Source organism: Clupea harengus, chromosome 16 (genome assembly GCF_900700415.2).
Source record: "Clupea harengus chromosome 16, Ch_v2.0.2, whole genome shotgun sequence".
Lineage (NCBI taxonomy): Eukaryota > Metazoa > Chordata > Actinopteri > Clupeiformes > Clupeidae > Clupea > Clupea harengus.
Window position 1 is genome coordinate 14,040,652 of NC_045167.1, and position 21,139 is coordinate 14,061,790.

Here is a 21,139-nt window from a genome sequence, read left to right on the forward strand (position 1 = left end):
ACAGCTGAGAACACTTCGGCTGTGTAAGAACCCATTTCCAGGCGTTCATTAATCCGGCGGAGATCTTTTCTTCCGTTGGTCTTTCGAAGTTCGGAAGAAGATGTTTATGAAGACACTTAAGAAAATGTTTGAGAATGAGGCCCATTGTACATAACATTTCACACAATGTCTTACAACTGTCTTGTTCTCTCTGAGACAGAATACAATAAGGACAGGCTGTTTCAAGGTACAGTAGTAATCATTACTGACCACTGATTACAACTAACTGTCCCATCAGAGATACATGTATGAGCTTATATTTTTACTGTATCAAATTGACTTAACCTCTAGGCGGTGTAAGCTAACCTAGAGCTAAACATAGCTTCCTATCACATTGCATGATGAGGTACCAGATGCCTGAAAACAGCGCAAGTGGCAACTGTACACACCCTTCCACAGGAAATCAAGTGCTTGATTTTGAGGTTCTGAGGTTCCTCTCACCAGGTCTGCCTCTTCATCACTGTAGGACAGGGGATAGATACACCTCTGTCAGAGGTGGGCCTCCAGCAAGCCAAGGAGGCAGGCCAGTACCTCAGAAATCTGCGCTTTAGTAAGGCTTTCTCCAGCAACCTGCAGCGTGCACAGCAGGTTAGTGTGGGCCACAATTCTGCAACCCTTCACCCCTTCTCAGTGTGGAGTAGTAGGCCCAAAATGATCAACAGAAAGAATCTTTAAGCTGATGGCACATTTTGTTGTTTTTCCTCATAGCTGTGCAGTTGTCTGTGCTATTTTACATGTACCACTTAGTCTGGACCTGCTTTGCAAAATGTGCAGAGTTGTGTGTTGTATTAAATGACCTACCTCTAACTGGGTCACTCTTATTCCCTCAGTAAATGTAAGCAGATGTTCTACCACTCCCAACATGTAGATTGTGGTTAGCAGCTGCACAAGCTTAGCAAGTCACATGCATTATTGTTGACTGCATTCAAGAGAAGCACCTGCTGTACCTCTGACTGTAGACCAGTTAGGCTTTTTGAAACAGACACTGAAAGAGGATTTTTTTCATTCTTCCAACTGAAAGCAACAGCTGTGTATTTATAGTAACTACTCAGCTGGTGTTTAAGCAACTCCTCGTTGGTAGAGGGTCATTCAAGCATTATGAATGTTCTTTCTGCAATGATTCATGCAGGTTTGCAGCTCCCAGTGTACAAAATATGTTAATAAACAACTTTTAGTATTTAGCATGTGTTGATATATGATATCCAAGCCCTCATTTTTGTAAGCAACGGGTAGATGTGACATGAACTCCACTGAATTCATTTCAGTTTAAAAAAAAATGATTTTAAAAGAACACATTCTTTTCTCAGTCATACTGTCGATGTGTTTCTGGCTATTCGGTTTGACTGTGCTCTAAGTTCTCTATTCGTTCCTCTGTCCGTTCCTTCTTCAGACAGCTGAAATCATATTAAGGAACAACATTCACTCCTCTGGCATAGACCTGGTTTTCTTCAAACTAGCTCAGATTTGGCAACTCATGTAGCATTGTCAAATAAGGAAATACATGTATGTATTCATGTCACTGCTGCTTTGTTTTAGTGAACTAATTTTCCATTCACTGTGTGTACATGAAATGAGGTGTCTGCTGTGGTGAACTTGCTTCCACAGAGTTTCGGAGTTGCAGAGGGACGGTCAAAGGACGCCCTGAAGAATATTGCCAACGCAGCAGGCCAGTCTTCTCGAGATTTTACACCTCCAGGAGGAGAGACCGTAGATCAGGTGGGTTGGGGTTCTGAGTGTGATTTGGTGTGCTGTGTTATGAGTACTTCGGCTCACCAATGCCCCCTTGTGGACATGGAGGACACTTACGTTAGTTTTATAGAGATCGATTGTGGAAAATGTGTTGGAAATGTTTTTCAACCTGCAAAACTGAGCTTAACCACAGTGGTTTTATGTTAAACTCTTACAGACAGATTGACATCTAATGTGATATGACTTGTAAACCTTTGCGCACAGTTAAGCACACTTAGAATGTATCACTCCACCAAGGTTAAAACAAGGTTCAAGAAGTTCCTTGCAGTCCTATTCCAGAACATGGTGACCGATCATGGCTACCCAGAGCAAAGCGTCACAGTTGCGTTAAAGAGGGAAAACGAACTTAAAAGTAGTGATTTATTTGGACCTACCACAGTTAACATGATCTCTGCTATTTGAATAATGTTTTTCTAACTCTTCTAATAAACTATTCCTAAAATGTTTTGAAAAGACTTCTACAGGCAGCCCAGCTGTAGTATCTTCTAAAGCATGTTGAATACAATTACATGTACAGACCACACACTACCACACAGATAACTTTGGATTTTTGGAAAACATTTATTGAACAGAGAACATACACTGTTGCCATCATGGTTATGCCGTTATGGTTCTCATTATGCTATGGTAATTTAATAATAATAATAGAGAAATAGAAAGAAAAATGTAAAGAAGAGTGAAAAAGAGTCAGGGTGAAGAGAAATAAAGAAGAGACGGAAGTTGGAAAGAAGATAAATGGTGTGTTACAGAGAGATGGAGTGTAAGAGTAGTTGTAGAGGGATAGATAGATATAAAGATACAGAGATGGAAAGAAAAATGAGTAGAGTATGGAAGATGCCTCTTATCTCCTAGTTATACAGTTAGGCCTGTATTGACAGGGACAGAGAAAAAGGGAGCCTTAATATTGACGCAGGTGTCAGTGAAACACTGGAAGCTGGATGCTATCCTGAGGAACCCCTCCCATCCCCTCTATGACGAGCTACAGCAGATGGAGAGCACGTTCAGCCACAGACTGATCCCTCCTCAGCACACCACAAAGCACCTTGGCCAGTCCTTTGTGGCAGTAGCCATCAGACTCCACAACCGAACATAACTTTTATGTAATTTACGCCAGTGGAGTACTATCTTATCTATTTATTTTATCTATTTATTTGTATTTTTATTTCTTATTCAAATTTTTATTAATTTATTTAAATTTGTATGTATATACTTCATTCCTACTACCTTGCTGCTATAACACCTGAATTTCCCGTACGGGATTAATACAAGTTTATCTTGTCTTATCTTAACACAGATTTTAAAAAGATACAGAGATGGACAGAAAAATTTGGAAGAAGAGTTTGGAAGATGCCTCTTATCTGACTCTTTTTCACTCTTCTTTACATTTTTCTTTCTATTTCTCTATTATTATTATTAAATTACCATAGCATAATGAGAACCATAACAACCCCTATGAATACCTTAGCAACCAGCGTAGTATCCACTTAAATTACCATAGCAACCACCATGAGTACCCTAGCAACATCCTAGCAACCACAACCATACTGCCAAACCGAGCAATCAATATGACTACCCTTGCAACCAGCTTAGCATCCACTTCAATTACCATAGCAACCACCATGGCTACCCTAGTAAAACCCTAGGAACCTCATTAGTTACACTAGCAACATCCCAGCAACCACTACCATAATGCCAACCTAGCAACCACCATGACTACCCTAGCAAGTCCTTAGCAACAACCACAATCACCCTAGAAAAACCCTAGCAACCACTGCCATAATGTCTACCTATATTTCTTATTAAACTCACATTTACACTCTATACTGTCTCTGTCTTTTGTTCTGTTTATCTTTCCTTCAGGTTATGCAAATATAGTTTGGAAGTAGAATTCCAGCTCATCTTTGGCTTGTCTCGAAAAGGGGTCCTTGGCATAATGCTATCCTCTTCTGGTTAATAGAAAACTCTTCATAATGTCTCTCTGTCTCACCACACGAGGGCAGCAAGTTCCTCCAGAGCTCGCATTTCATTTTGTATGCGATGACGTCACATCAACCATAGACATAAGAAGACATGTCTCAGGCAGCGACTCGTGAACCAGGAAGAGTTTTGTTATCTGTCGCATAAAGTAACCCACGGTATGCTTACATTCGCTGTAACTTTCGTTCGACAGTAAGTGCACATGTACCCCATCATAATATGCATGTCAATGTTGTTTCTCCTAGGTAGAATGCAGTAAAAACCTGAAGTGTAGCTCTATATTAGAGTCGGAATGTTCTCCAAGACATGAAAGGGTTAGTTAGGCACGTTTCAGGTGTCATAGTCATCTTCGTTGAGACATACCCTTATGAATGTGTCATACATCACGGTTATTAAATTGTGTCTGTAAATGGCAAACATCATTTGCGTGACCTGTATTCAGTCAAGGGCGTTTTGCTTATTCTGAGCCTGAGGCACACACACCTTTCAAATAACGTATTAAGAACTTATTCAACGTTTTGCAAATATGACGGCCTCACTTTTTCTTTGAATCAACACTGGACACATTGTACCTGTTGCTGTATCAGTATGGCAAAGCCAGACCATGGTTTATACTGGTTTTACGTTGTGAACCTTTAGACGTTGTGCATAACATTTCACACAATGTCTTACAACTGTCTTGTTCTCTCTGCAGTGGTGAGACACAATACAATAAGGACAGGCTGTTGCAAGGTACAGTAGTAATAATTTTGTCTTGACTACTGACTACTGACCACAGATTACAACTAACTGTCCCATCAGAGATACATGTATGAGCTTATATTTTTACTGTATCAAATTGACTTAACCTTTAGTCGGTGTAAGCTAACCTAGAGCTAAACATAGCTCTAGTCACATTGCATGATGAGGTACCAGATGCCTGAAAACAGCGCAAGTGGCAACTGTACACACCCTTCCACGGGAAATCAAGTGCTTGACTTTGAGGTTCTGAGGTTCCTCTCACCAGGTCTGTCTCTTTTCATCACTGTAGGACAGGGGATAGATACACCTTTGTCAGATGTGGGCCTCCAGCAAGCAGAGGAGGCAGGCCAGTACCTCAGAGATCTGCGCTTCAGTAAGGCTTTCTCCAGCAACCTGCAGCGTGCAAAGCAGGTTAGTGTGGGCCACAACTCTGGGACCCTTCACCCCTTCTCAGTGTGGAGCAGTAGGCCCAAAATGTTTTTTACATGTACCACTCCGTCTGGACCTGCTTTGCAAAATGTGCAGTGTGTGTTGTATTAAATGACCTACCTCTAACTGGGTCACTCATATTCCCGCAGTAAATGTAAGCAGATGTTCTACCACTCCCAACATGTAGATTGTGGTTAGCAGCTGCACAAGCTTAGCAAGTCACATGCATTATTGTTGACTGCATTCAAAAGAAGCACCTGCTGTACCTCTGACTGTAGACCAGTTAGGCTTTTTGACACAGACACTGAAAGAGGATTTTTTTTTTTGTTCCAACCGAAAGCAACTGCTGTGTATTTATAGTAACTACTCAGCTGGTGTTTAAGCAACTCCTCGTTGGTAGAGGGTCATTCAAGCATTATGGATGTTCTTTCTGCAATGATTCATGCAGGTTTGCAGCTCCCAGTGTACAAAATATGTTAATAAACAACTTTTAAAATGTGGCATGTGTTGATATACAGTATGTGATATGATATACAAGCCCTCATGTTTGTAATCAACTGGTAGATACCACATGAACTCCACTGAATTCATTTCAGTTTAAAAAAAAAAAATGATTTTGAAAGAACACATTCTTTTCTCAGTCAAACTGTCGATGTGTTTTTGGCTATTCGGTTTGACTGTGCTCTAAGTTCTCTATTCGTTCCTCTGTCCGTTCTTTCTTCAGACAGCTGAAATCATATTAAGGAACAACAGTCACTCCTCTGGCATAGAGCTGGTCAAAGATGACTCACTTACCGAAAGGGTGAGTTAGCCTCTGGGCAATGGCTTTTCGTCAAACTAGCTCAGATTTGGCAACTCATGTATCATTGTCAAATGAGGAAATATGTATTCATGTCACTGCTGCTTTGTTTTAGTGAACTCATTTTCCATTCACTGTGTGTACATGAAGTGAGGTGTGTGCTGTGCTGAACTTGCTTCCACAGAGTTTCGGGATTGCAGAGGGACGGTCAAAGGACGCCCTGAAGAATATGGCCAACGCGGCAGGCCAGTCTTCTCGAGATTTTACACCTCCAGGAGGAGAGACCGTAGATCAGGTGGGTTGGGGCTCTGAGTGTGATTTGGTGTTCTGTGTTATGAGTACTCCGGCTCACCAATGCCCCCTTGTGGACACGGAGGACACATACATTATTTTGCTAGTACTAGATAGTGGAAAATGTGTTTGCAAGTGTTTTTGAACTTGCAGAACTGAGCTGAACCACAGTGGTTTTATGTTAAATTCTCACACCCAGATTGACATCTAACGTGATATGACTTGTAAACATTTGCGCACAGTTAAGCACACTTACAATGTATCACTCCACCTAGGTCAAAATAAGGGTCAGGAAGTTCCTTGCAGTCCTATTCCAGAGCATGGTGACCGATCATGGCTACCCAGAGCAAAGCGTCCTGGTCGAGAAGCCAGATGCAGGAGAGTCCTCAGGAGCGGACGGGCATGATGGCCCACCAATCAGCTTTCCTGAAGACGGTCTCGACGGCGTACCCATTCACGTGTTGGTGGTCAGCCACGGCGCCTATATCCGCGTGGCAGTGCGCCAACTTGTGGAGGAGATGGAGACTGCACTCCCCTCTGGCCTCAAGGCCTCGCATGCGTTCTCGGCCTGTCCCAACACGGGCATGTGCCGCTTCGTGATGACGTTGCAGGGCAGGGAGACCGGCCCGGCCCTTGCAGGCAACCGCTGCATCTTCATCAATCGCAAGGTCCATCTGAGTGCCAGCAAAGACAGCGGAGAGTAGTGCAGGTACGGACAGAGAAGAGGGCAGGGAAAGAAGAGTAGGGGGATGAAAAGTGGTGGGAGGGCTGACGGGTGTCCCAGAATAGCAGAAATGATAAGGTTTGGTTCCTGCTAACTCCTCTGTTTCTGTCTTTGGTTCTGGGTTACGGAGCAATGGGCCGAGAACTCAACCCAGAAGAATGAACACTTCTGAAATGAAATGAACCGCTATGCGTGTTTACTTTTACAGGGTATAGCTGTGTTATTATTATTATTATATTATTATTAATATGTTATTCTCTGTAACCCCAGAAGTATTTACACTTGAAACTTGAAACACTATACTGTGCACACTGATTGTTTTTCAAGGCAGACATGCTGACAATATCGTATCTGTTCCAATTCACTGACAATGTCTTTTCGCCCACTTCATGACATAAACCTCACTGGTCTTTTCAGATAAATGGGTAGTGTGTGTCAGTGATAAACTACCACACAATCTTCAGAGGGTTAAGAAGCACAGCACATTTTCTCTATGGCACTGACCTTTACTATGTTGCAGTCATAGTCTTTTGACTCCTACCAAATAAAAAAAAGATATAGCTGTCAACAAATATTCACTGACAAAGAACATTGTGTTTATGTTGCGGCATGTTATGTCATGTACCTCAGCTCACCTTGAGCGAAAGAATGTACAAATCACATAATCTCTGAGGTGTCCTGTGGCTCATTTTTAACTACTTCCTCAGATATAAACAACCTCTTATCTCCTCTCCAGGAGAGCAATACATATTTTAGTGATTCACTAAATCTGCCTTTGTTTATGTTCTCTTACCTAGAAAAGTAGTTTCACTGAAATGATTGCACTGGGGCAACAAAAATTACAGTTTCTGTACGAGGCTGAGAGAGCGAGGTGTGACAAGTCAGTCATCCATTAATCCTAAACTGAATTGGTGAACACCCTGATGGCGTCACCTGCGAGAAAGAGTAACTATATTTGTATAATGAGGATTGTACATTGACAAATCTTTTTTTAGATTATAATTTTAAAAGCATAACCTTTGTAATGGTGTTGCTCGTGAGCAAATGCTGAGTCATTTTGAAAGTGTCAACTTTAGTTTTTCACAAGATTACTGCTGTAATAGATGGCTATTAAAATTACTTCAGTAATCTAGTGCACACGAGGACCCAGATTTGATTCTGACATAACGTCATTTCTCGAGCCCACTCCCTATCTCTTTCCCAGTAATTTCCTGTCATATCTTCTCTGTCCTATCAAATAAAGAAAAAAGATTACTACTGTTATAACCAGTTAATCGTTCCAGTGGTAGTTACCTGCTCTAGGTTTGATTTAAATGCCCGCATTCCGATTAACTGCAGACTGCAGAGGCTTGGTCATGCTGATATTCAGACACTACTCGGTAGACTGGAAGGAGAAAAGGTCATACTTTAAAGAATTGTAGGTCTCGATGTGTCTCACAATTCAAAATATGTTTTTACTATGTTCGTAAAAGGTATGGGTGTGGTATTGGAGTAACACAAAAAATTGTTTATCATAGCTAGATGTTTAATTTCAAAATGTTGCCCTATAAAATACTAATGTGAGGATATGGGTCTTTTGGACAGCTTTTGTGTTTTGCAACCAGAATCCTTGTATTCTATTAGAATAGTGGATGTTATCTATTCATTTTGCCAAATTGAGGAATAGTTCAGCCGAAAAGGTTTAATTAACCATTGTTTTAAGCTATCATCTCATCTCAGTTAAGAGTGAGGTTTCCTAAGAATTAGTACCTAAGTGCATTAATTGTATTCCGGTCCATGTCTCCAAAACATAACAAAGGTTAGCGGTCACCAAGTGTTTCCTTTCTAAAAATAGCTCCCAACTGTTGTCCGGTTGGGGTAAAAAAGGAGTAGAATGTGGAAATGTTTATTTTTAGTGAAGCTTTTGTGGTCTAACCGTGGCAAGATGAAATTTAAATTAGAGTCGGAAGGAAGACTTTCGATGAAATGGTCAATGGTAAATGTAGGTGTTCAATGAGTGACAGAATCCTGTCGGATGAGTCACTTTTTGGGGGTCAGAGGCAACGCTAATGACTGATGACCTGTGCCGGAGTGTCTCGGAAAAAGTGAAGTAACACAGAGCAACAACGAGAGGTTTCGAGGATTTTTTTTTATTCATAGACAGAAAAGAGAGCTCCCTCTACTACCACACACACACACACACACACACACACATACATGCACGCACTTAAACAAAATATATACAACCATTCATTCATATGACAGCAAGGCATCCGTTACATTTTTTCCGTATTTTAGATAGCATCCATATAAATATGATAAATAAAATGAATAAACGGGTTTAAATAAATAAATACTTCCTTGGTTTCCTCGGGTGGGTCGCAGGAGGTGTCCAGCACCAAGAGCAAATGGTATGTTGAATGGCCATTTAAAGGGCCAGTATTTTGCATATGAAATCCCTTGACTTGACTTAAATAGCACGGTCAGGACACCCAAATTAACAGCCTTCGTTTACACTGAATTATATGTTATTAAAATAAAATTACCCAACAATAAAATACAATAAATATTAATAGCCGTATTTGAAAAGGAATGTTGTGGACTGTCAGAGGTGAAGCTCTGCCGTAACTGAAAAGTTAGCGTAAAAGTTTGAGTCAGAGGAAGATGCGCGCATACAGGCGACGCGCTGGAAAAGTGCAGAAGGTAAACTAAGGACTGGAATGATTTTGTGTATGGCAATCACCGGGGTTACCCTTGATCGTTTGGTCTAAAAGTTGCTCGTTTTCGTTTTGTTTGCTCGGTCATGCCGGACCCCATCTTAATGAAGCCTAAAAACAGTTATTTCATCCCATAGACCCAAAACTACGAGGGCTGACAGGCCCTGGCTTGGTTCGTGTATTCCATGGGTCCTCGTCGTTTAGAGAGAGCGGATTCTCTTTGGAGACTTGACCCGGTTCCTGATCTTGACCCTGATCTGGCTCCTGTTCCTCTGGAACAGGCAGAGAGTCAGAGCCCTCTCCGTTACCAAGTGTGTTATACGGATCGGCCGGATTTGTCGGTCTGTTCCTCTTTCCTCTATGTAAGAGACGCTCAAGTGGTATGGTGTTTGTTTCTGGCAAGAAGAGCGCAGACGGAGGCAGGTTTTGCCCAGCGACATAAACCTGCTTGGCCCGATCTAGATTGACCAGCATGCCGTTTCTGGCTGAATAGTACACGTCGTAGCGGTTTTCCAGAAGTGCGTGGTTGAAAAGACAATCTTCTTCCTTGCAGATGGGCTGAAAGAAAGAGACACGTGTTAAAAGCGGGCTTACTCTGTGATAAAAACGCTCACCAAAATGCGTAAGATGGTGCGTAAAGTAACTACAGGAAACGTGAATAGTCAATTGTCTGTGCTTAGTTTTCAACGTTCGAGAAGATGAAAGGTAAACTATTTATCATATAAATCAGCTAACTTGTTTAGAGTTAGATTCAAAGCCTCAGAGAATTAAACACTTACCGAACTGAAGAGGTTCCCCTCCGTGTCCATGCACAAGAAGCGGTTACTTTTCACCCCGAGGATGGCCACACTTTGCCTTGTTTGAGCCTTTAATAAAATCACACCTGTAGAAAAAGGCCATGCATATTTACAGAAATGAAAAAAAGACAAATAATATATAAAAACTAGTATCTAATTTAATATGGAATCTTGACTAAGAGGAGCGGATATAGGCTTAATATGATATGAAATATGAACCATTTGTACCTCAATCACAATCACATAGAGTCATACATTTCAAAATTGGTATATAACTAATGGAAGATCACTTACTGTAGGAGCCTCTGCTTGTAGTTTTTCGCACTTGTCCATTCAAACTGATCTCCATATAGAAGTTGCTCATATCTGTGGTGGTCTGGAGATGAATGTATCTCCTTGGGTTTCCCCAGTTGGAACCCAGCAGAGGTGAAGGGTTCGGGGCGCCGTCCACAGCTGGGAATCCATGAAGCGCAGCCAGGTAAAGCGCGAAGAGGGACGAGTGCATGTTCAGGACGGAGGAAGCTCTGCGCATCATCTCGGCAAGTGCTGTCAGACGTATAGGTACAGATGATGCGTCCTGCCAGAGATGCTGAAGACTGCTGTCTGGAGCTCTGATGTTCCTCAACTTAACGCGCCGCTATTTAAGGCCTCCAGTCGCCACTCCTTGCTCCCATCTTTTACGCAATGCTCGCCCCCAGCAGCAGATGTTGGGATCGCTATGATAGAGAAGCGGAAGAAGGGGGGGGGGGGGGTTCCAATGTCCTTCCACCGCTGTTCGTTTATACTGAAGCTGAACAGGCCGTAACAACTCTGTGGTTTCTCAGTATGCAATCACTGTCGCCCACACTTTCACCTCTTCCCACTTCTCACTTTTGCATGTTGCGACACACAGTCTACCTAAGCTTTTAAGTTGCAAGGCAGCTTCTGGTTGAAGCCTCAATGGAATGTTTTAGTCATAGGTTGTTAATGTGCAAAGACGTCCTGGTATGGCTGTAGGTAATTTCATTTTTCCTTTCTAATCAAATTTCTAAAATGTCTAGCAAAGACCCTCGACATAAATGTAATATTTCACAAGAAGAAGAATAGGGAAGGGTTGGAAGTTCATTGTTCACTACAATATTTAACTTTGTTCACTACATTAAGTAGTGAATGCATAGCTTATAAACACTGATATATGATACAATGTCCTGCTGTTGTAAATCGTCCTCCAATTGGTGCCAATGCCTGAAGGTGAAAAGGATTATTTCGAAAGAAAGTGCTGTTAATACCATCCCAATGAGTGTCTAAACATTCCCCAACTCCTCGTACTGCAGTTACATTTTTGAACCAGGAGAGGGAGTCCGTGTCACATCCAAAATGTTGAGTTTCAATGTTGGCAGAAGCTGCCTTGCAACTTAAAAGCTTAAGTAGACTGTGTGTGTGCATACGAAAGACAAATAGCTCTTCCTCGTTACAATATAACCGATCTGACACTGAATAGATCGTAGAGAATTTAAAGAAGATCCGCGTCTTAGATGGATACATTTGTGCAAAAACGGTTGATGACACATTTAGTCATAAACTACGTTTTGGCAAAGCAGCATTACATTTTAATGTACTTATTTCCCATCATCCCCCCCCCCCCCCCCCCCGCAATATGACCTATGCAATATAATGTTAATTTGCTCCTACAAGTCATTTTTTTGTTCTTTTTCACAAAACTCAGCAAGGTGCTTGTCTTCAGTTTGATAATCTAATCAATGTAGCATATGTTCCCTCATGCTTAAAGGAGCCTCTTAATCATCAGTTCAAGGATAGGACTCTGAAACTTAAGACCCACCTGATATAGCCTATTTTTATGATCTCCATGTCTTCACAATGTGTCACAAATATTTTTATGCAGTAGCAGTTAATCCTCCCCTGTAAAAAGAAAGTTTCGGGTCAGGAGTGGTGGCAGTTGTGAATGGTGTTTGGAAACGGGATACTTCTTGAGAACCATCAAAATAATGACAAATGAGGGGTGTCTGCTTTCACAATTGCCAACCCTATAATCTACCAGAACACAAGCTTCTATATAAGCAGCTGATGTCACTGCAGCTTACTTATTAGCTGGCTTCTCAACGAGGGTATGGAGACTATTTCTTTTACAGGGTACAGGTTAGCATGCCCAAAACAGCTTGCCACGCATGCATTTAGCCACACATCTGTGTCTACACACACACACACACACACACACACACACACACTTATGTTTGAAGATGCCTTCTTCTTCCATTGGTGTAGAGGGACACCATTTTATAAGGCGAATAGATTTGTTGTAGTTCCAAGATGTGTGGTAGTTGTCTATGAATAACGGCAGTAAGATACATAGAAAGGTCAGACAATTATTAAAAAAGACAAACTTTTATTGGTATTTCAGGAATATGATTAGACAGCTGTGCACAGCACATACGTACAAAAATAAAAGGAAAATCACTTTTTTTTTCTTCAATATATCAGTATTCATACTTAGCATCGTCTGTTTTCAGAAACAAATGATTGGAGAAGTTAGTTGTTTCCTACTTTTTTACAATCATTGTAACAAATTAAAACTAAGGCAGAAGGTGAGGTATATGTCAACAGAGAGGAGGGGAGTGGGAAGGAGCTCACTCCCCTCAGTGCAGGGATACAAAACCAGGGGGAGAGAATGACAGGGGGGACAGAGTAGAGAGAGTAGAAAGAAAGAGAGAAAGTTCTGCCGACACACACATACGCATGTGCGCATGTACATTCACATACACATACACACGCACAGACGCACACATACACACACATATACACATGCATACACGCACATACACACACTCATACACACACACACACACACACACACACACACACACAGGAAACACCTAAACCTAAAAGAAGATTTCTCTCATAACACAGCAAGAGTCATGGCTGAACCAAATTGAACAAAGTTCTCACAGGGTTATTCTTTGGAAAACAGGAAAGACAACTGTTTGAAAACCCCCACATTTCAAAGTAGTAATGCTATGTGTGTGTAAGATGTTACGGACGGCTAGTGTCAGTCAAAGACCAAGAGTGAGAAAGTCTACTACATTTTGGTGTCTAGCCAGCGTAGTTGTCAAGTGGTATTCCATGAACCTTGTAACTTTCTTTCTCTGGGAAAATGGAGTCATTCCAGAACCTTCCAGAACCTTCCAGAACTCTTGTTGACTTATGTGGGAAGTCTCAGTGGAACACACAAACAGGTCAATGTCAGTGTATATACCCTGTTAAGTGTGTGCTTACATGAGGGTGTTGTCCTGTCACCCGCATGGATCGACATAACATGAACTCAAATAAATGAACAGTGTGTTTGATCACCTCCATTAACAATCACTTTGTACTACTCCTGAAGTCTCTTTCGTACAGAGAGAGCCCTCAGCTTTTTCCAAAGTGGCCCTCAAAAAAAGAAAAAAAAATCCCTATTTTGTACCAAGTGCAGTCACATTACAAAATAGCAAGCTGTTTCTCAGACCAGAGAATGTCTACTGCTCATAGCTTTTGCAGACAAGTTTGAAAGCTTTAGTGTGTCACAGACACTCCCCACCCTTCCCCTGCAATGACTATAGGTAGTGTGCAGAGACTGTCGTGTGGTATGGACACCACACCAAAAAAAGTGAGCTGTCCCCACTTCTCTTAAGCCATGGCTGTCCTGACTTAGTCAGGAAACAAGCCTTCTATTTCATGCCCAATAAACATTTTTACAGCTGTTGCGATAAATCTATGAGCCGGACTCATCAACACATGGGATCGCATTCGTTCCCCAAGGTTCACATATTCATTGTGCGATGGTTCAGATGCCTTTGCCATGGCTGAATCGGCTCTGCTTAAGTGTATCTTGTGCCCATATTTTGGGACACAAGTCACCGTTTTCTCTGCTGTCCCACCGTTCTCTTCAGCATAATCAAATAGTTTGAAAAGGCATTAGTAGAATGAAAGAAAAATAATAGGCAGCATAGCCTTTGCCGACAATGTCATGTGATGATTGATCTGGCTATCCCTCTCTCTCTGCTGTTTCCTTGCAGGCTGGAATTAGAGATTCTTAACCTAGAGACTGTCCTTCAGCTGTAAAGCAGTGGAATCTAATGCAGTGCTTTGCTAGTCCTGCCGTATGTGCCTGTCAGTATCATCGCCAGCAGTTAAACAAATCCTGGCATTACAGAGCCTTCGCTTGATACTCACGCCAGGGGAGAAAGCTACAAGTTTAGCACTTGATTTAGCTACAAGAGACTGGTAAACCTTGTTGATGGACTTAATGCCATAAAGCCTGGTCAGCTCTCATTATGTGTAGAGCTTTAGCTCCAGATAGTGCTATGCAGCAGACACATCTCAAGAGGCTCAGAATGATTCAGCTTTTTTTTTTTTTTAAACGCATTCTCATGTATGCATCAGTTGTCCCCTTCACATATATTCAAGCCTGGGATGTGAGAGGTTGACATTGACATTTTCAAACCATGTCAAGAATGTGCACCAGTGTTACCGATCGTTAAAATGTGGGGGGAAGACCAGTAACAGTTTTGCTGATTTCCCTCTCACATACAGTATCACGACCGAAGACTCTAAATGAAAGTGCTGCCAGTGGTTATCAACAGCTACTGGGCAAATGGTGTCACAGTGCAGCAAGAGGCCTAAAACAGCCCTGTCTTGATCATCCAACAAACCTATATCCATTTACCTCATCTACACTTGCACTCACTCTAGTTTACAACTCTTGCACTTCCCTGCTTGTCAGCCAAAGTAAATGCATCACTGTAAGTTTTGATGTAAAGGCAGGCAGATGGCTTGTTGGGTGGGGGTTTGGGGAGGGGGGGCGAGGAGATGCGACCCGGGACAACATGAATTGCACAGACAGTCCTGCTTACAAGTCAGGGTCGGGGCTTGCCCATGGCTCTGACCTTGAACTAAAAATGGATTAAACCAGGAAAGGACACTCCTGGGTTACTGCTGGAATTTCAAGGCCTCAGTCGACTGTGGCCCTTTACAGAAGCAAGTGACTGAATGGTTGATAGTGGTGGTGGCTGGAGCAATGGTGGAGGGCTCAGGTATTTCAGAGACGGCTTGTCCCCCTCGACACCCTCCGGGCAGGACCCGCATTCTTCCGGGGGGATTGAACAAACAAGCAGGCAGCAGGCAGCAGACAGCGTCCCATAAGTCTTTTTCCAGATTAAAATAGTCCCATTCCTTCTGTGTTTCTCTTAAGAGAACTATTCTGTAGGGTGGGAGTGGGGGGTCTAGGGGAGGGAGGCCATGGGGGGGACGGGGTGCAGTAGGGCAGAGTGGAGGGGATGGAATGGGTGGCCTTTGGATTCAAGTTGACAGCGGTAGCCGAAAACCACAAGTATCTATGAGGAGCGGCGCTGTCCTTCCTTCCGGTGCCTACACTCAAGTTACGATTACAATTTGAAAATGCTCAGCTACACCCTCAAGCACGATGGCTTCTCCAGCCGCTGTCTGTAATCTGTACTGCTTTGCTACAGGCCTCGTTCTAAGCATCAGAAACAACGCCTAGAAATGCAGTGTTACCCCGCTGACACTTGGACTTGCCTTCATTCTAAATGCTCTATCAAGGACCAAAACACAATACACGCTATGAAAACACGCGTCCAGCACACATTCCCATCGGGATACAGTATCTACAACCATTGCGGTGGCTACATTGTGCAACCTGATACATGTTTTGCCATTTCCAATCAATTGAAATACACAATTGCACTGTAAAAACTCCTAGTGTTTCTTTTTTTTGACAGAGTGGTGTTATCATCAATATTTACATGGTTTTACATTGCTTCGGAAGACACTCTCATCCACAGAAATGCACAAAGCTTGCAGTGTTACATTTTACCCATCGATTCAGCCAAACATTTAAGAAGCTTTTGGGTACAATGCCAGCAGTGGTTCCATTTATGGGCTAGATAAATATATTTATATGTAGATTCTTTTTTTTTTAAATGTGCGCTTGCATAAAAGTCCTTGTTTTTCCTCTTTGTTTCTTTTACAAAATAAATAAATAAAAAATACCCAACGCGGACAGCGAGTGGACGGCGAGTGGTAAAACTTCAAAGCAAGTCTTGCACAAGCTCGGTAGAAAAGAGAGACCGTCCCGCCATGTTTAGTGGCCTTCTTTGGAGACGGCTGGACGAGAGTGTAAACTCCTGACAGGCCTCTCGGGAGCTTCCCTTCGCTTGCCCCCCTGGGGGCCTTTACCAGTCAGCACCCATGGCTGAAGGCCCCTCTGGTCTTTGTCCAAGCCAGAGTCTCAATGACCAAATCAATCTAATTAGAGGAAAATAGAAAATAGACCAGAGATACTTTCCCCACAACCTCCCCACCCCAACCCTTTCCCCCCCCACAACCCGTTCCCTTCCCTTTCCCTCCCCCACCCCCTTTAACCCACTCTGGAGAGTCCCGAGTGAGTGCTGGCTTGCATGTCAGCCCTATTTCTGACTGCCTGGGGCGTTTCGTGCATGCAAGTTAAAGGGAATGCCAAGGCACCTTCTCAGCATGCAGCAAAAAAAGGGGGCTCTGCATGTAAGTGCTCTCACGTCTCCCGCCGCTTCCATGAAAAAAGAACTTCAATCCTGCCGCGGGGGCAGAGGCGTCGGCGCTCTGCCGTATGGTTTTAGCCACGAGGAGACAAAAACTAAACAGGCATTCCTTATCTGCAAAAAACATCATGCATCCTTTTAATCCAGACATGTGGCTCTTCTTTTTTTTTTTCTTTTTTTCTGAGGTAATAAAAAGTATCACTTCACTTCTAAAAGCTGAGGGAACATCAGTCATCTCAATGTCAAGGGTAAAGTCTCCGACTCTGACAGTTATGGCAAGCACCCAAGTGAAGTCAAGAGGCTGGCACAACCTCGAAAAACAAAATTCTATAATCAATAATAACAATTACAAAATAAAACGGAAAAAAAGCAGCAAAGGATGGCATATACAGAAGGTCTAATACAAAGTTAGCTATCCAAATATACATATATAAAGAGAGAATAAATACCAATAATTATAGTGTTGCTTCCAGTCCATCCATAGTTGTGTGTATATATGCATTCTGGTATGTAGCTATTACCTGGGAGAACATCCACATGTGCAAATCAGTGACTTATTGCAAAGCTTGTTTATGTCCACTCATATTCGGGGGAGGAAGTGGGTGACAGTCATGGCGGTGGTGGCTTTGTTGCCTCTCTTCACTCTGCCATGCTTACTGAGGGCAAGGTAGAAGCCCTTGTAAACGGAGGACTCATAGGCATTGTAGTTGTTTGGCAGCAAGGTCTCGTTGAACTTGCACTCATCCCGAAAGACGGGCTGAGAGACAGAAGAAGAGAAAGAGAGAGAGAGAGAGAGAGAGAGAGAGAGAATTGTTTAAGTCACGAAATAATGGTGAATAACAGTGTGTGCTGCATTGTTAGGATGAAGAACAAGCTTGGTGAAAAATGATAGCAGTGATCAACCACACAGCAAAGGAGGGAAAAAAGCCCTTTCATCACTTTTGCCCCCCTTTGTGTCTCACCATGCAGGAACACCTCATGCTGTATGCTTGCTGAGAGGTGATACATCAACATTGGTCGAGATTTGGCAGGGCCATTAAGGGCAGAGCACCCTTTTGAATAAAAACGGACAACCCCGAAATCTCAGTGAACCGCATAAGATTTCACTGGGCCTTCAGTGGACACGTGATATATGGGCTTGCACTAGCCTTGGCTATACTAATAAGAGGCACTTTAACACCTAAAATCAATTTCTGCCATAAGAGATACAATACAGACCTCACTGTGTCTATAGCCAACTAACTGAACTTGTCAATATTAAATGAATGTATGTGGGCTATGTCCACGATTTGTTAATGATGCAGTTGACCTATAATTTGCTCAGTGACCTGTTCTTTATGGTGTGAATTAGCACGTCATCTTCACATATCAATTCAACATGTCAGTGCCTCTCAACAGGCCATGTACAATGTATCTCTCAATGAGTGGCGCTTTACATTTACTGCAGCCGCGGTCCCTTCATGTTACACGCCCAGCTCCAGAATAAGAACACTACTGGGACCTGCCGCTCGTGACTTGCGCACAGCTCACTACGCAGGTGAGGGAACAATAGTAGACTTGGCGTGTCACACACACCGCGCAACACTTAACAATTGGACGCATCTGAGTACTCTGATTGTGTTGCGATAAAACAGCAATAAAGTAAAAAGCACGAGTCAGCATATTAGTCTTACCACTTCACATCACTCCACACCCATGCATCAGAATCACCCCGAACACACTTGAACAAGGCAAAAATATTCATGGTGTCACGGTGCCATGATTAAGCATTTTCCTCTTCCGAAAGACATTTCTCTAAGGTGTGTCACACGGTAGATTAAATGCAGCAATCTATTATTTAACTTTCCGTGCAGGAGTTCCACGATTACAGTAATACTTTTAGATATCTGCTCCATGAGACCAGCTATGTATTATTTATAATTATGAATTATTTACAGTAGAACACTTCCATGCTTTCCATGCAAGCTTACATTGCCATTGTATTTTTAGGCTTATCATTGGCTACACATACAGAACTCCTTGGCCTCGTTAAATATAGACACAACCTGGACAACTAATTTACAATTGTCTTATTTTTATTGCAGATATGTTATTTCATGCATGTCGCTGGAACAGCAACCTATTATAATTGTGCAGGTCTTCGCGGGGGGAGATGCGAACAACATAAAAAGCAATACAATTGCGCACACCTACCGTTCCGTATAACCTTCCTTTGCTATTCATTGCGAGAAACAGCTCACTTTTCACGCCATACAGGCTAACCACTCCTCGCTCCACGGTAGAGATCTCTATTAGACCTGATTAAACAAAATATCATGTTATGCAGAGGAAGTCCAGCTGACACACTGTATCATTTTGACTGATACTGGAAACAAAGACATGCTGTGTGCAGTGGTGGGTGTAACCTTGCAGGTGGCGATTCTGGAGGCATAGTCTTTGTTTAGAATAATTGTCAGCCTCGATATTTACTTCTATTGCTCAGATGAATATCTCTATTTAACTGCACTTTCAGACGTGCATGGCCAACCGTTTCTGGGCGGCAGAAGGAGCCAGTGTAAAAATAAGTTGGCGTCTATATCCGTCCAAGCATTCATGTCATGTTTTAGCCTGGAAAGATATTTAGCACTAACGGATACTGGTTTTTTTAATAGATTTATCTTTGCTTTAGGAGACATTCAATTCTGCCGACACGACGGATTAAATATCATGCCAAACGTCAAGGATATAGATGCCTTCTCAGGTCGCCTTTACTTGCGACCGGCGATATTATGTGACATCTATTGCATTACATTTCTGGATGCAACTCACTGTACTGGTTTTCATTATGTACACCGTTTATACTGCCGTCTGGGAGGATCTGAAGGTGAAACCCGATGCCCACGTTGCAGTACAGCCTCCGCACTCTCTTGATGCCCAGCAAATAGTCACTCTCCCAGTTCATGTCCGATTTCTCTCCCGAGATACCCAGAATGGACCGGGAGAATAGAGTCTCCCATCTTTTCTCCAATAAAGTTGCATTAGTCCTGCTTGGAATCGGATATGATGACACAATCCCAACTAGGAATCCTAGAAGAACAATCGCAGTCAACGTCCAGTGCGTGCTGGCCTCGTAGGACATACTGATGAGAAACCTTTGCGCAATGGCCATCCGGTTTACCTTCGGGGCACGTGGTCAAAATTAATGGCCCTAAAAATACCACTCTTCTTGTTTTTCTTCCTTCGGCATGGTGGTAGAGGCTTATTTTTGGAAGGCAGATCAGGGCTTCGGGCATGAAACGGTAGCCCGAGATCAGAGGAGTAGAAAAAGGAGAGAGCGCGACAGAACTTGTGGTGGTGGTGGTGGTGGTGATGATGACCATGTTTTGCAGCTCCGCGCCTCTCTTGCTGGGCAACCCTGGCCGTGGAGGATAGCCTACCACTCACCAAAAAGCCTATCTCACCTTGCAAGGCACCGCATCCTTATAGTGACATCACTCTGACTTCACCGCTGCCCCGTCAAACAAAGTATCCTAAGGGAGGGGAAAGAGAGAGAGGTAGAGATAGCGAGCGAGAGAGAAAGTTGCAAGCCAGCAAGTACTGCCTGTACTGCAAGCGCTGAAACTGCAGTCGCAAGTCTGATGGGAGTAGGGTCGGACGCTGTCACTCTACATGCGAGATGGGGGTCGCAGAGTCCCATTGGATGGCTTTGAGTGATCATGGGATGCGATGGGGTACTTTGGCAGAGCCCAAAATGGGACGGTGGTCATATGTCTGACAAGCTGCTTCCTTATTTAGAGGGAAGGTGTAAAAACAGTCCTGTAGTCACCGGAGAGCAATGGCAATCTTGTCCGCCACTTCCTTCGCTGTTTGTTCAGGAAGTTTACTCAATATGATTTAGAAAGACTGTAAAATGTGTGTTTTTGAGAAAACGCAATCTACCACGGATAATCGCTATTCATAGTAAGCTTCCTCTGCGCTAAGTGTTTGAATCGCGCGTTACACTCGGTACCTGCAAATGATGCGCAGAAAACGCTGTGTTTTGGCTGGCCCTGTGCAGAATGCATGCACCGCCGGGAATGCCTGTACGTCAGCGCATACCATGCCTAGTTACGTGGTTCCCCAGGTGCTTCGAGCGTTAAGGAAGTGAAACTGAACCGTAGTAACACTTTGGGAGGCGCTGTTGCGGACAGATGAATTATGGCTGAATAATGATTTAACATATTTAGAGCTCCGGCCAAAAGATTATGCCAAGAGCGCTCAGCCTGAAATTTTGCTGTTTAAGAAACGTGTATACATACACGAAATAATAACAGTTAACAAGGACTTGCTGATAAATACGTACACAATAT

The 21,139-nt window shown here is 42.9% G+C and overlaps 3 protein-coding genes across 3 annotated transcripts; 1 reads left to right on the forward strand and 2 right to left on the reverse strand.

Moving 5' to 3' along the window:
* The first annotated feature begins 3,839 nt into the window (after positions 1-3,839).
* Positions 3,840-7,321, forward strand: tigarb (TP53 induced glycolysis regulatory phosphatase b). Its single transcript, XM_012823499.3, has 6 exons — positions 3,840-3,957; positions 4,460-4,497; positions 4,796-4,917; positions 5,660-5,737; positions 5,919-6,029; positions 6,301-7,321. The coding sequence occupies exons 1-6, from the start codon at positions 3,926-3,928 to the stop codon at positions 6,727-6,729; spliced, it is 810 nt and encodes a 269-aa protein (XP_012678953.2). The 5' UTR covers positions 3,840-3,925; the 3' UTR covers positions 6,730-7,321.
* Positions 7,322-9,351: 2,030 nt separating this feature from the next.
* Positions 9,352-10,970, reverse strand: fgf23 (fibroblast growth factor 23). The gene is made up of 3 exons (XM_012823471.3): positions 10,537-10,970; positions 10,225-10,328; positions 9,352-10,003 (listed from the first exon to the last, which is right to left on the reverse strand). The coding sequence occupies exons 1-3, from the start codon at positions 10,775-10,777 to the stop codon at positions 9,572-9,574; spliced, it is 777 nt and encodes a 258-aa protein (XP_012678925.3). The 5' UTR covers positions 10,778-10,970; the 3' UTR covers positions 9,352-9,571.
* A 2,084-nt stretch (positions 10,971-13,054) lies between these two features.
* LOC105896755 (fibroblast growth factor 6) lies at positions 13,055-20,474 on the reverse strand. The gene is made up of 3 exons (XM_012823561.3): positions 19,620-20,474; positions 19,005-19,108; positions 13,055-17,568 (listed from the first exon to the last, which is right to left on the reverse strand). Exons 1-3 carry the CDS (start codon positions 19,957-19,959, stop codon positions 17,392-17,394), a joined length of 621 nt encoding a protein of 206 aa, XP_012679015.1. The 5' UTR covers positions 19,960-20,474; the 3' UTR covers positions 13,055-17,391.
* Positions 20,475-21,139: the final 665 nt, after the last annotated feature.

Excerpts from the sequence above, each read along its gene's own strand:
- tigarb (XM_012823499.3), top strand. The coding sequence starts at position 3,926 with ATGCTTACATTCGCTGTAACTTTCGTTCGACA. Across the intron at positions 5,738-5,918 it reads ATGACTCACTTACCGAAAGG|AGTTTCGGGATTGCAGAGGG; the intron begins GTGAGTTAGCCT and ends TTGCTTCCACAG. Across the intron at positions 6,030-6,300 it reads GAGGAGAGACCGTAGATCAG|GTCAAAATAAGGGTCAGGAA; the intron begins GTGGGTTGGGGC and ends CACTCCACCTAG.
- fgf23 (XM_012823471.3), bottom strand. The coding sequence starts at position 10,777 with ATGATGCGCAGAGCTTCCTCCGTCCTGAACATGCACTCGTCCCTCTTC. Across the intron at positions 10,329-10,536 it reads TACAAGCAGAGGCTCCTACA|GTGTGATTTTATTAAAGGCT; the intron begins GTAAGTGATCTT and ends CTTTTTCTACAG. Across the intron at positions 10,004-10,224 it reads AGGGGAACCTCTTCAGTTCG|CCCATCTGCAAGGAAGAAGA; the intron begins GTAAGTGTTTAA and ends TCTTTCTTTCAG.
- LOC105896755 (XM_012823561.3), bottom strand. The coding sequence starts at position 19,959 with ATGGCCATTGCGCAAAGGTTTCTCATCAGTATGTCCTACGAGGCCAGC. Across the intron at positions 19,109-19,619 it reads ACATAATGAAAACCAGTACA|GTCTAATAGAGATCTCTACC; the intron begins GTGAGTTGCATC and ends TTGTTTAATCAG. Across the intron at positions 17,569-19,004 it reads AAGGAAGGTTATACGGAACG|CCCGTCTTTCGGGATGAGTG; the intron begins GTAGGTGTGCGC and ends TCTGTCTCTCAG.